The sequence below is a fragment of the Dermacentor silvarum genome, chromosome 1, assembly GCF_013339745.2.
Source record: "Dermacentor silvarum isolate Dsil-2018 chromosome 1, BIME_Dsil_1.4, whole genome shotgun sequence".
Classification (NCBI taxonomy): domain Eukaryota; kingdom Metazoa; phylum Arthropoda; class Arachnida; order Ixodida; family Ixodidae; genus Dermacentor; species Dermacentor silvarum.
Genome location: NC_051154.1, coordinates 386,154,948 through 386,170,094, shown reverse-complemented (window position 1 = coordinate 386,170,094; position 15,147 = coordinate 386,154,948). Strand labels below are relative to the sequence as shown.

The 15,147-nt window shown below is 44.6% G+C and overlaps 1 protein-coding gene across 1 annotated transcript in view; it reads right to left on the bottom strand.

Moving 5' to 3' along the window:
- Positions 1-411: 411 nt before the first annotated feature.
- The window catches only part of LOC119437513 (uncharacterized), an 89,810-nt gene continuing 75,074 nt past the window's right edge, over positions 412-15,147 (bottom strand). Inside the window, exons 9-11 of the mRNA XM_037704521.2 lie at positions 12,213-12,635; positions 10,629-10,830; positions 412-6,687 (exon numbers count right to left, since the gene is read on the bottom strand). Coding sequence (XP_037560449.2) covers positions 6,532-6,687; positions 10,629-10,830; positions 12,213-12,635 — 781 coding nt within the window. The 3' untranslated portion in view covers positions 412-6,531. The remainder of the gene's footprint in view (positions 6,688-10,628; positions 10,831-12,212; positions 12,636-15,147) is intronic.

The following is a 15,147-nucleotide window of genomic DNA, read 5'->3' as shown; positions in this document are numbered from 1 at the left end:
GGATTCGATCCCGCGATCCTGTTTTTAGCAGCCCAACACCATAGCCACTAAGCAACCACGGCGGGTAAGAGTGTCACAAGGCGTTTTCTAAAGCAACCTTGAATTTTTCTGTGTCAGTAATGGCGGCGAAAGTGGCGGGAAGGCGGTTCCATTTGCTACTGGTTCTTGGGGAAAAAAACGTCATGACACAAGTTAGTGTGACGTTGGCAAACGCAATTGGTAATGGTGGTCAGCTTGAGATATGTAGTAAAGAGGTAAAAAAAGACTCTTTCGAGACAAGATTGTAATGATAAATCTGATTGAGTGGATACGTGCAGATTTGCGGCATAGAGGAAGCTCAGGCAAATTTAAGATTACTTTCATTGACGTGACGCTATACTGACGAGAGTAATTTGATAGAATGAAACAAGTGGCTTTCTGAAAGGCTCTGTGAAATTTATTTTATCACAACATTCTCTACAGAATAAGTTTGCGATGCATTCTCAGTCTCCCGAAATGGCTGCTCAACAGAGACTGCATTAATTTTACTCAAAAAAGTGTGCTTCAAAAAGACACAGTTTCGACGGAAAGGCAAATTATTTATAGCGATATAAGTGTATTCCACAATTCCACGAAGTAAAGTTTGTAGTATTAACCCGTATAAATTGCAGTAAACATTCGCTTACTAACTAAATTAAGCATGGTGTCACGCGTGCCCCATAAAACATGAACACGTCTCGCTCGATGACCGCGAGCACTCACTTTCACAACCGGCACCAGTGCCTAGAATAACACATGACACATTTTTTGTTGCAGAAGGGTGCTTTATTATTCCAACATTAAATTTCATGCATCTGGTATAAAATCTCCGTTAATATAGCAGGCCGCACTTAAGCACACGCTGATGGCCTATCATCTATATTAGTCCGTCAAAATTAGCTACTACCACTCATAGTGGTTCTAAACTTATGACACAACGTAAAGGACAAACAACAAAGGCATAACCCTTTTGCACTGTTTTGTTCAAGTCTACGGCTTCACATTTGACAAGGCCCACAATGTCTGGGTGGCGGAGATCAGCATATCGTCTGTTAAATGCCAGTTGCCTTTATGTCCATTGAATGTAGTCTTATATTTCAGATGCATTTGTCACATCACCAAACCCAAGTTTGCCAGTTCAGCTCCCGGTTGCATTATTTTACAAGGTTTGCCGATTTGCGAGGTACAAAACCCCCCGACCAGGGTGGTCGGGGGGTGAAAAGATCTAAATGCTCTTTTCAGACACGCAGATCAACATTTCAGACCCCTGTTGAATTTTCAGGTGCGATGTTCTCTAAACTATCAGTAAACACAATCAACCACTGCCAGCTGGTTCGAGACCACATGCTTCTGAGCATACAATTCCATGTGGGCTAGTTGCTGTTCCAAGTGTCTTCTTTTCAATTGTTTTGTGAATATCCTGCAAACCAAAACATGTACACTAGACCAAGGGTGAGGGGCAGGGCGGGCGGTTATTTTGTAAATGTCCACCTAGTGGACATGTGAATTTCAGCTGCTGCTGAGGTGCCGATAGGCTTGAAGGTAACAGGCAACAGCCAGTTTCCTTCTGGCTGGTTCAGCTCCAGCCAATCAGCAACGACCAAAATGAAGAGTCCACTAGGTGAACATTTACACAAGAGCGACGCCACCCCCCCCCCCCCCCCCAGGCGAGTCTTTTATCACCCACTTTGGTGGCTGTCTTAGTTGTGCATTACAAAGTACAAGTGTCGGTAGCCTACCCCCACTGAAGCGCACACTCGCAAAATTCTCCAGCCAGCAGGTACACACGATAAAGCTATGCAGATTGCAACACTCCTTCACTATAAACATGCGTGACAGATTAACAGATTACATGCTCCGTGTCAAAACCTCCTCAAAGGGCACTCCACAAGTCGCTCAACACGATAGAGGGGCTTCAGTGCATAGCTCTGATGGAGCTCTAAAGGCCTAGAAAGAATCAACATTTCTTCATTTGTACATGTTAATAGTACCAGCGGTAGCACATAAGACTAACTACAGAGCCCTGGGACAGCAGATGTCATTACAGTGTGTCCTTTAAATTTTTAATGTAGATGGTACACAAAAGTTATTGCAATGCCATCCAGAGACAAAAAGAGCAGTTTTTTTTTATAATAACAGGCAAGCCGCTGCAAAATCAAAGCCGTTATTAAGTCAATCATTAAATCTTTTACAATCATGCCATTGTCATCGTGCACACAAATTTCACTAGTCTAACAACAGATAGCATAAACAAGTGCACACAAAACGAAAAGTTGTTAAGGGATACCATACAATGAACTTCCAGATTTGGCCCACATTCAAAGTACACACATTCAATTCACAGTAGTGCATATGTAGTGCGGTAAAACTAGTGCATTTTTAAAGATTTCATCACATACATTGCAATGGTACGATTGTTCTGACCTTCATAACACGTTGACATTACCTCAAACTCATGAATGGTGGCTTGCAGAAATGCTTAAGGTATACTTTCTAACAAGAGAATCGATTTTATATTCGCTGAAATATTGTGGTAGCATCGCATGTGAGATAATTAGCAGAGATTAATAAAATGAGATGAGCAAAATATGAGGTGAAAGAACATAGGAAGAAGTTTTGATTTCTCAGTACCGATATATGTAGATTTGTTCTGTTTTGCAATCCCACACTGATGCTGGTATGAGGATGTCAGTTCTCCGCAGGTTATTATTTCAAATAAAGGGATGCCTAAAGCTCTAGGGGTTTCTTTATTTGTCTATGCATTAAAATTATTTTTTTATTTAGTGTTGACCCTGTAGGAGAAGCTAGAATTCAAAGAAACCAATTTCAGTGGGGCCAGGTAAAGTTTGAAAATTTAGGAGAACAGACATTTGGACAAGGTGGTTAAGCTTCCTCTTAAGAACAGCGCAAGTAAACATGGACAGGAAAGACGACGACAGGATGAGCGCTGACTCGCAGTTGAGAAGTTTATTGAAATGAACACATATTTTATACACGATCATGTCAACTGCACTCCAAAAACGATATACAAGAATAAGTGTGATATGTAATCTGGAGTATGCTCGTGCAGCCCAGACCTCAAAATTATGCGTGCATGGTAATTCCTAATATCTATCTGTTTTTGAAGAAAATTCGATTCACTCGGCGATAATGACATTGATAGTGACTGATGCACACATCTTTTGCTTCACAAATACCGAACGCTTCTACTATTTCCCTTACGAGTCGATTACTATGACTGTGAATTGCTCAAAACAGGGTTCGCGGCCACATGTGCCACAATGTGCTCCGATGTAGAACACCCTTTCATTCCTGCTGGTCCTTTCATGCTCTTTCAAGTGAACATTAATGCAGCGCCCCATCTGCCCTATATACAAACTTCCGCATCATAATGGAAACTGGCACACTGCACCCGTTCTACAGGGAACGAATGCAGGCTTATGCATAACGCCGCAGCTGTCGGAAAGAAATCCTTTTCTCTGATTTTCGCTGAACAGTGGCGCAAATGTCACTCATTGTCCTTGGTGCCGAAACAGCACATCAACCCCATACCTAATGCCACACTTTCAGGCCATATGACCTACACACATGGCATTATACAGCCACCTTGCATATCTTTGCTCGTTCGAGTGATTTGTCACCTTCTTTTAGCCAAGAAATAATCTTGCAAGAATGGGTGAGCAAATGTGCTGGGTAATCAGAATGTTTCAGCCTACGCACTTGCAAGTCGAAGCTCTCCCGAGTAGTCTCTGGGCACGACTTACACAGCACTGCTTTTAGGCACAAGACTGCGATACCCCGTTCAATGAGCTTAGAGTGTGCTGAAGTGTAGTCTAAGAGTGGTTTTACTGAGTGAGGGGTGTACTTCCAACAAATATGGTCAAATTTCAACTTCAAATCTATAAACTGTATAACACCCACATCAAACATTCCACAAGTGAATTTAAAACCATATCCAGTTTCTTTGAAAATTTCCAGAACACCATTGATCCTGCAAACGATATCGCCTTTTTCCATTGGGACAAGATAATCGTCCACATATCGAAAGGTGGACAAGCACATAGGTGTCAAAGCAACTTGGCAACGTCCTATCTACAAAGCTTAAAAACATTTTGCCGAGCACTGATGCTATGTGCGATCCAATGCATACTCCATTTTTCTGCACTAGGCTTACACTTTCCCACTCGATTATTGTTGATAGCAAATAGAACGTTAGCAATTCCAGAAAGCATTCTACAGACAATTGGCATTTTGCAACAAACGCTGCTTCATTGTTTAGCTCTGTTATGCATGCCTAGACGCTACTGAGTAGTTGTGTTTGGGGCATCGCATAAAAAAGTCCACAATGTCTACACTAAGCGCGCCACACAATCCCGGATTATGCTCCTTTAAATAATCCACAAAAGGTTCAGGCTGTCATGCGATATGTGCAGTGTATGTCGCATGGCCTAAAAATCGTGATAGGAAGGTAAGGGGTTGACATGGTTTTTTCGCGGCACCAACGAAAATGAGTGGAAAAGGCACCGCGGCTCAACGAAAATCTGGAAAAAGGATTTATGTTTCCGTGCAGTGCGGCGTTAAGCATAAGTCCACATTCATTCCCTGTAGAAAGGGTGTGGTGTACCAGTTGCCATTATCATGCGGAAGTGTGTATATAGGGCAGACGGGTCACTGCATACAGGTGCACTTGAAAGAGCTTGAAAGGGTCAGCAAGAATCATAGGCTGTCGCACATCGGAGTGCATTGTGGCACATGTGGCTGCGAACCCTGTTTTGAGCAATGCACTATCATTCACCGTCATAGTAATCAACTCATAAGGGAAATAGTAGAAGTATTCTGTATTTGTAAAGCAAAAGATGTCTGCATGAGTTACCCTTCAATGTCATTATCACAGAGTTAATTGAATTTTCATCTAAAACAGATTAGGCATTATCACGCACACATAATGTGCGTGATAATGTGCTCATGCAGCCTGGGCTGCATGAGCATGCTCCTAATAACATATCACGCTTGTTCTTCCGCCAGCAGTTGTGAGTCAGCACACAATCTGTCATCTTATTTCTTGACCGTGTTTCTTTGTGTGCTGTTCTTAAGATAGAAAAAAATATTTCAGGAAGGCCACTTCTGTGACCGTTAAATGAGAAAGCCATTTATATTGTAATAGGAATGATGTAGGCCGACATCACTAAACTTTCAGGGAAGGTATTTTATACTACTCTTTTTACGCGAACTGCCTTTCAAAGAATGAAAATTTTCTTTAAAACAGGCATCAAGCCCAAACTATAGCTTCAAGATCGTTGCATTTGGATTATTACCCCTCTACTTCGATTTTCTTTCATTTACCCTGTTTTTCACCATCAGTAAATATAAAAACCTGGCCTAAAATTAAAAAAAATCTGGAACCAAGACTTTTCAGCATTCTGAGTTCAGCATTCTCAATTGCCACATTCGTTTCCCCACTCAGCATACTTTCCAGTAATGTAGGACCCATGCCTTGTTCTAGAGTTAACATAAAAGAGTGCACAATGCTTTTAGATCATTTCCATGGAGAGCAAATGTTCCTTTTTATCTTCAGATTATATTGGCTCCTCAGTACAACACTCTTAATGGACAAAAAGTGAACTGAGTTACAGCATCTCAATAGAGTCTAATGTTGCTGAGTTGAGCTTCTAGCTCAACAGGCAACAATTTGAAGCAGATAGAGTGAAAAGCAACGATGTCAATCCCCTCTCATCAAAGAGATAGTTAAATGATAAAATGCCATTTTGATTTTCACAACTGTGTTCTCACTACATATGTTTTGACAAATGCTTATAGTTTAAGGATCAGCAAGTTGTGTTGGTAGCTTGCCTGTACTTTGCATTGTGTCTATATTGCTATGTTTAAAACAATCATGAAATATGTTCTGAGTGTAAACATGCAATAAATATGCTCTGTACAACATGAAAACATTCAGAAAGTTGTAATGAAACAGGAGAATAACATTCAAGAATGTGATGGAACAACCATCAGGCACTTGTGATAGGTACTTTGACATCTAAAATATGCTTAGGAAAAATGGTACAATACTGTGAAGGTGTTTTAAAGACATTGTGTTCTTCAGTGAACAAGTGCTGTACACATGAAAGTACAAGGAGTCAAACACTGAGAACATTGATGAGGTACACTTTTCAAATGGAGATATAAAACAAAATACAAACAATTTGCATAGTGCATGGCCTCATATCACATGTTCGCAGGATAGGCCAGGACAATCAAAATAACTGTTTTACAGAAGATTGAGATGGCAATAAATGGAATGTATAACATCTGCGTAATCACAATTCAAGGAGGTGTGGAAAGTGTTTTGCAGCTGCATTCGTGGAATCAGTATTACCTGGATATATATGTTACAAGTTTCCCCAATAGGTGACACTGCAGATGACAGTTCCTCACTGCAGAAAACAGCTGACTTGTCATGAGATGGTGCAGAGCCAACCCTTGTTTGGTGGGTTGTTCATAGCCAGTCTTGCATCAAATGTCTTTTCGACAGATGTAAGGCAGCACGGTGAGAAGTAGTGTGCTTTGGTTGGTCATGAGCGAGTTCACCTTCATGATGTCCGCATCACGAACATCAGTGCCATTCACCTCGAGTATTTCGTCTCCGATGTCGAGTAGCCCTTGCAACACCTGTAATAAATGCACAGCAAAAGATGGCACATTGCGATTATGTTGGCACTTGACATGCTCCTACCAACCAGACCGGCTTTTCTGTTATGTCACAACTTCGCTGCACCTTACATCAACTTTCACAGCAAAATCACACAGATACAACAAGCTGAGCCGTTTATTGCCCATATACAAATATGCTATCAGGAATTTTAAATATCAGTTAGCATTATTATGCCTCACTCATTATTTAAATACCCGCCAAAATGGCTCAGTGATGACATTCTGAAGCTGAGCACTAAGTCACTGGTTAGGTTAACATCTGCAGCAACCACGTACTAATGGGGCAGATCGCAGAATCGCAAATGTACCATGCTTTGGGTGCAGGTTAAAGAATCCTGGGTGGTCAAAAGTAATCCAGAGCACTTTACTATGGCGACCCTAATAACCTGCTGCAGTGCTTAGGAACGTCAAGCTACAATTTATTTTATTCGTCATTTAAATAGGCTGAGACTGACTCCACCATTTTGCTGACCTCCCACAGCTAACTATGAACTGAAAAGCTAATGAAATCAAGGCTAACTGCATAAAGAATGAAATTGTGGACCAAAAAATATTTGTTGCTATAGCGGTCACTGTCTACTTTTTTACTTGTGTCATGACCTTTGTAATTACTTTCAGCATGCTGCAACTCTTTCTAGGCTACATCCACAAAGAATTATGCAACATGCATGTATATTTATAACGACCGTTTCAAATAACTTTAAATTGTAGAGGACGACTGTGTGAGCATGGCACCAACTGCAATGTACACATAGTGCTCAACTAATTAGTTATTTTAGAAAACTTTTCCAAACATTTAACGAAATCTTACCCACCAGCCAAAGCATAACAGCCAAAGCATTGCACACTCTTTATAGCAAAGCTGTTAAAGGAAATTTTGCATGTGGCAGCAGCCTAGTCGGTATCCAATGTCAAATCACAAAGCATTCAGCAACGCAGCCCGCGTCGTAGCCCTCAAACGGCCATACACCCAGGCCGTGGGTGAGAGCACACAGACAGCCAGCAATGCAGCTCTATACAAGGCCAACAGAACGCACAGCCAGACACTGGTGTATGTAGAGTATACAGGAACATGTGTCGGATATAATGGAGAGTACAGAAGGGCTAAGGTCGAATATAGTGAAGCATTTGAAAGGTCTCGGGTATAGCAAAGAAATTGCATTGGATATAGTGAAGTGTTTGCAAAGTATGTGGTAGAATTAGTTAACAGAAGCACCTATAGGCATTCTGAAGTTTGTGAGAACAGCTTCATACAACTTCGCTGTCTGTAATATATGAGATACTAGGGTTGTCATTTATCTGCCGAGTCTTTTCTTTTTTGCCTACTACAAAATAAAATGGTAGCGTTCCCAGGAGTTCCCGCAAGAACAATGTTTTCTTTTTTTTGCTTTCTGTTCAGTTCCAGTTCGATGCCACGCTTCTAACAGTATGTAAGCAGCTTCGACAGTGCACCTTCAGGCCTTAAAGGGCCTTTCACAGGCAGCATTTTAATGCTGATTATATACAGGAAGTTGTGAAAAGCTGCTGAATTTGTTTGTTCTTCAAAGGGGTTTACTTAAAATGGAGATAAAAAGAAAATGAATGTTGCATGGCGGTTGTGCGAAGAGGCTCTCTTTCTAGCCTCGACCAGTGTCTGCAAGCGAGCTTCCTCCCATACCTTCTTCATTATCACACTCGAAATCCCTCGCCACACTTACGCCTGCAGCACTATGCCCACATTCCATTTTTTCCATTTACCTACAATAGAAAGCTTTATATTAGGATACCGAAGCATTGAGAAATGCAAACTCCCCTGTAGACCCTTTGTGTTCTTTTTACGCCTTGCAGTTTGCGTCCTCTAACGCTTGGGCACCCTAATCTAAAACAATTTTTTGAACTCTGTCAGCTTCACGAGAATGCTCTAGTTTGTGTTGCTGGTAGTTATTTGGTCCCGCCTGCAACGTGATCTCTCATATTGCCCGCCGGACCTGTGATGCAATAGCCGACGTCATTTTTGTTGGCGGGGAGCCTTGGTTGCTGTGCGATTAAAGGTGCACGGGCTTTCGTTTGAATTTTCAGTCGTTCCCGCAGCATGCATATAACATGCGGAATGTTTTGAAGACACGATCTTCACTTCACCGCGTGGTCTGCACACTAGGCCTGTTTTTTTGTTGTTTTTTTCACAATGTCCACACCTATTGAGGTGGCCTCTACAAATGTGAGTTTTGCCTGTAGAAACCAGCTTATTTGAATGTGTCATTTCTTGATTCTTTATGCTTAATGATTTCTTGTTTTCGAATGGTCGTGCTTCAAGTCAATATGAGGCTCACAAAGCTGTACAAAATTCTTGTCAACCACGGGACTAGATCCTCGTCAGCAATGTTCGTACTCTGTGTGTGATGTGGTGTGCTTTATTCTTTTTCCTTTCGTTATCTCCTCCTGTTCTTTCGCCCTTTACCCGCCGCGGTAGCCAAGCGGCGTTGGTTACGCTGCTGAGATCGAGGTCACGGGTTCGATCCCAGCCGCAGCGACCGCATTTCGATGGGGGTGAAATGCAAAACCGATTGTATATACAAGACTTAGGTGCACGTTAAATAACAGCAGGTGGTCAAAATTGCTCCGGAGTCCGCCACCACGGAATGCCTCACAATCAGATCGTGGTTATGGTAAGTAAAATCACAGAACATTTTTTCTCTCCGCTTTTATCGGGTGAGTGCGGTGTCCCTTTTAAAATACAATTGCTAGCCCACTTCTCTTTTCTCTTTGCGGTGTTTATACAGTATAGACTCGTGTAATAGCTGAACTCTTTTTTTCACAATTTTGACGAGGTGCGGTCCTTACACGGGACCGTACCTTATGATCAAAATCGTGCCGGCCCAGCCGGTGACTTGAACACACCCCGGCTCTCGCCATCTAGTAGCCGCACGCACACGTACGCAGGTCGTGAAATTCGCCGATGCTCGCGCGCGGCATCAGTGCACCGAACGCGATAGCTTCTCCATTGTAAATATTTTGTCCAAATTAGGGTAGCCAAGTTTTGGGTTCGGCCTTTACACGAGTTCGGCCGTTAACCAAATCTATACGGTATATGGCTACAAGATTAATACAATAATTAATAACTGATATGACAAGGTGACCATTGGGGAGTTAGTAAATGACTGTATTAGTTGCAGGGCTATTTCACAGAATAAACGATCTCTTCAATGAGCTTCTCGAAATTATTACAATTGGAGTGTCACTGCGTCAGTGGGCGAATGACTGTGGTCTTTCAGCGTTTTGGCAAAAGCGAGGTTGTGTGCACAGAAGCACAGCTGGCGTGAGATAAACAGAATTGAAATAATTTGTCGCAAATAGTGAGCAGGAGTGATACAGGTGCATACAAGCGTTGAACGATAAAATTAGTTGAAAACACAAAGACTAGGCGAGCCACCATTCAACACTTTTCTATAGAAACGTCTTTAAGACAAGAGACAAACACTACAGCGCTATTATTTGTAGATTACAGTGCTTCAACTAAATTCGGTAAGAAAACCAAGCAGCAAATAGGTAATGTAACTTTCAAAATATCATAGATAAGTGATTTTACAGACGGAAGAAGATTCCTGCAGGTATTCTGCAAAGAAAAAAAGTGCTCGTCATCGTAAACGCGCCCTACCATAACTTATGTGCATCAGCAAGAGGTGATGCGCAATATAACCACTAGTGGTTGTGGGATATATTGAAACCAATGTTTTATATGACAGCACTACACGTATCTTAGATCCGAAGATGAAGCGCTTATTTAAACTGAGTAGGAAGGTCTCCATCGTGAGCAGCGCGGGCATTGTGCCATTGCTTCTTCTAAGGTATACTTTCAGAAAATATATTCGCGAATTCGAATCTTTTCGTCGAATTCATTCTCGAAGCGCACGCCTGCTTACCTGCTGCGTGTGGGCGTCGGGCATGCGAGACACGAACACACCGTGGTGCGCGTGCACTCTCCCCCTGGCCAGGAAGAACCCGAAGGAGCGTCCTGGAGGCCGGCGCAGTTCAACCACCTGCGTGCCGTCCAGGTTCTGCTGCAGCAGCTGCGCGCTGACGTGAGTAGGGTGACCGCCGGCCCACAGCGGGTCACTGCAGGAGCTGCGCACCGCAGAAGGGGCTGGATTACTACCCGACACACGTTCGTGCATTCAACGCCTCAGTGGCCTCCTGCTCATGCTAAACAGGCATTGCAGGCATTCAGAGGACACTTTTTTGAAAACACGGAAGGAAGGAAGACGACACATGGCCGATGTCACCTGCGGCAGAAATCACAACAATGCGTCGGAAACACGCTTGAAATGCTTAAAAATGATTGCCTACAACGCATTGAATGACCTCACTGGTTTTGAGTTCTCCAGGTCTGGTCTAGTGTTTTATCAAAGAGCATGATAGCAACGCCGTACTTCAGGAAGACCGCCTTTGGTGCAGGTACATTGAATAACGTTATCACATAAGCCAACATACAGGCTCGTCGTTTAAAAAGGAAGCTACGGTTTGCGATTACCTCCACAGAAAACAGCGAGCGCTTGGTAGCTTAAGCTGAGCATGAGGTTTCCGTGTTACGCGTCTGCGTATGTATACATGGTGCGCGCTTACCTAAAAGGCAAAATATCGTGACACTTTGTCCGGAGCAGCACAGTACCACACTAAGGAGCAGGGTGGTGTCACCGTGCGAACATCGAGAAAAACGAATATAAATTTTGTTCCCATCGCATAGGGGAATTATACAAACCTTGATTCTCAGCGCAAAGGCAGCAGTAAAGCAATCTCATTCTGCGTCAAATATAACTGCTCCAAGTCACCTCAATGTAAACAAAAATTCACGCCGCCAATTGCTCGAAGAAAAGCTTACAGTACAGTAGCGGTAAAAACACTTTAAAGCCCCTACCATTCTAATTTCTTGAGGAAGCTATAAGTAAATCGAGTGTATGAGAAATGTGTAGTGCATTCATGCTGCACGCTCTAAGCGTGCGTGCGTGCGCGAGCTTTTGACGCTACGCTAAGCCCCAGTCTGGGCGTGCGCAACGAACCAAACTCGATCAGTTAAGCGAGATAACTTTTCGCCTTGAAGCCTTGCGACAAGGTATGTGCCCCCGTCCTCAACAACACCCCCCCCCCCCCCAGCCACCACCACGACACACTGACAGACAGACACCCTGCCTTCCTGCTGAATTCGAATTGGCTCCTCATGCGTCAATCAATGATGGGGAGAGCGTTACAGTAGCTGAGGTTGGCAATAGGCTGATCTCGAGGAGAGCTTGTTGATGCTATTCAACAATTATCACAACAAATTTAGTCATTGCAAACAAGTGGTGTTATCTGCAGCCAAAAGTTCACATAGGTTCACCATTAGAGCATATTAACATCATTGAATTAGAGCCATCGCCAATGCACTGTTCTTATTCTATGTGACCATGTAGCACAATTAACGCAACATCTAACTTTCTCAAAAATCCGGGGCGGGCCTTCCTCGAACGAACCTGTCGGGAGCGGCGTTGATCTGGATGCCGGTGGCCTCCTGGCGCGATCGCCGCTTGCTTTTGCGCAGGCTCATCCGGGCCTTCAGTCCCATCACCAGGGACGCCGTAGACGATGCGGAAGGCGAGGGCGAAGGCGACGACAGAGGCAGCGCGGGGTTTGCCGTTAGGTTAGCGGCGCCGTCCAGGATCTCCCGTCGGCGGTCCCTGGCCACCGCGGCCGTCTCGGTCTTCTGCGGCCGGTAGATGCGCTCGGTGCTGAAGGCACGCAGCAGCGCCGACTTGGCGCTGCGCCCCATGCCCTGCACCCGGTCGAAGAGCCGCGTCGTGGACCCGCCGTGCGAGACCGAGCCGTTCTGGGTGACTGTGCCGCTGCCGTTCAGTGAGCTGGACGATGATGCCGGGCCGTAGTACAGGGCGAAGTCGCTGCAGCAAGCATTGGGAGAAGAGAGAAAAAGAAGCACGCGGTCATCGCCGGCTAACTCCATGCCACTCGAGTGAGATCAGCAGAGCATGCAGTAGGCACTAGTTATGATTTGCGTACAGGTAACAAGTTCAACGTACCGATGCATACTGAGCTCACCGCGCGCACTACGATTATGGGAAGACACGGTTTCGATTTGGGCGGAAGAACGAAGCGTCCGCTTTCTCTTATAAGCTCCGCTGCAGACCAGACTTGCAGTGAGTGCGAGGCGACAGTGCCTTCTGGTTGGGGACCACTTTTCCTGCGGCATGTCAGTGCACGTCTCCGCGCAGTGCAACGCCCCTCCCGCGACTCCTTCCCCTGCATGACTCATGGGCACGCGTCGAAAGTGAGGAGCTTTCGCGACACAAGGTGGCATCTGCCCGCAGTAGAGTGGAGGGACCAACTCTCCCCACCACCTTCTTACCTTTGCAGCAGCGGTTCACTGTCTGGCCATACGTCCTTTCCACCGAGATCAACGAACGAAAAAAAAATAGTGGGAGTGTTTGGCGTAAGGAATACAGGGGGACACCCTGCCACCGACACAACTGCATAGTTCAAGTCGGACACCGGTGAAGTGAGACAGCGACCAGTTCAGCATGTAACTGGCAACGGCGGCGCCTAGAATAAACCGTCAATAAAGCCCGCACTGAGCCGTGAAGTAAACACTTTTTTTTTTCACGTTTTGTTACAGCGATTTGCCGAGGTGTACGACCCTTCCTCCTCTCTGTCCAACGTGCACGAGAGGTCACATCCCCTAAAGGTGACGCGGGACATTGGTGGTTGGCGAGGTGAGGCTGCTTCGACGGACAATCGGCTGCGATAGAAACCGCACTACGAGACATCGGCCGTGGCTTCAGTCGTCAGAGTTCGGTACTCTTGTTGGAGGTACTTGGTAGGCTTGTTGGGTGCGAGCCATCCTTTGGGACTCGATTCCCAAACCGTCACTTATTATTTACGAAGTGCCAACCTCTGCATTACACTCCTTAATCTTGTTATCGAGTTCCTTGTTCATTTGTTCTTGATATTATTTTTTCTTTGTGCGTAGAACTTACGGTAAGGCGCGTTTTACGATGACGAGCACTTTTTTTTCTTTGCACAATACCTGCAGGAATACTTGTGTTAATATGCAGCCCGCTACACGTTTCAAGAAATGAACTTTGCGAATGGGAATAAACTTCCAATTAAATCAGAATTTCTGACTATCAGGGAGGACGAAAGTGCCTTTTCGTTTCATCGTGGCAACAAACGACCTTTGCTCTTTTAGAGGGCGGTAGAAGGCCCCACGTTTACTGTAAAATAGTGTTCCAGTGTGTCCATCATAACTTTTTTTTTGTGTCGTGAAACCGTAATTGGCATGCAGATTTTGTCTGCGCGTGCATCTTCTTAGTGCATGAGGCTCACAACACCGGTGAAATGTAGACACGACGTTGTATATTAGGTACTTACGGTAGCTCCGCTTTAATGTTAGTATAGTGCAGGACCATGAATGAGCGCGTGTATTTCCTGGTGGCATCCATCCCAATTAGCTTCTGCTTTCATACTAATACGCTACAGCTATGCAGTGCTAGACGCAATAGCAATTTGTTTCTATAGTTCTTACACACAGGCATCCACGCCTTTCAGCTGCCGCGAACCGTGATCACTAGCATGCGTACGTGCAACAGCTACTCCCTGAAAGCTTGGTACTGCACTCGGGACTTAGCATGAAAATCTGAAAGGGTCAGCGCATGCTACACATCTTCATTACTCATTAAATTATCATTATTTAAATTCATTAATCATTAAAGTCAGGCACTTGATTGTGAGCTGAGAGATCGAATGCTGCTCATAACCCCCCAAAGAGACAAGAAAAACTGCGCTGCTGACAGCAGAGTCAGTGCAAACGCGGCTTCTGCGCGTACTGGGAGCGGCTTTCTGGCATAACGCCGGAGTCCACTGGCGGATTCTTGCGCAACTCTGACTGCCTATGTACAAGTCGACACTACCCCGAAAGGCTCGCAAACGCATGCAACAAAGCCTCCATCTGCACAGGCGGCTAACGTTGCATCGTTTCGCGCGTGTGTCATTCCCCAAAAACGTGGATACAGCAACTGTAGAAAGCGCGCGCAGGTGAGCACTTGCCTTCCCATGGCTCCTGTTTCGGTATCTCGCTTTGTTCACAGTCCCACTCATTCTAACGGCGGGTTAAAAACGTTTGCATCTAGATAACGTGCGTTTACAGTGTGCAGTATCCTGCGGTGCGGCGCTTTATCTCCCAGAGAGGCCGATAATACCCTGCAACAAAACGAAGGACGGGATGCGGTGCTCAAGACTGCAATCACGCGTGCTTCCGATTAAGAATGGGCGCTCCTCCTTTTGAAGCAATTTCTGTGCTTGACGTAGTTAGCTGTAATAATAATTTTGTAGTTGTAGAAGCAGTACTTTTGTTGTTTAGTTGCAGTTGACGCTGCTTTCGTCAAGAGATGAAGGTCA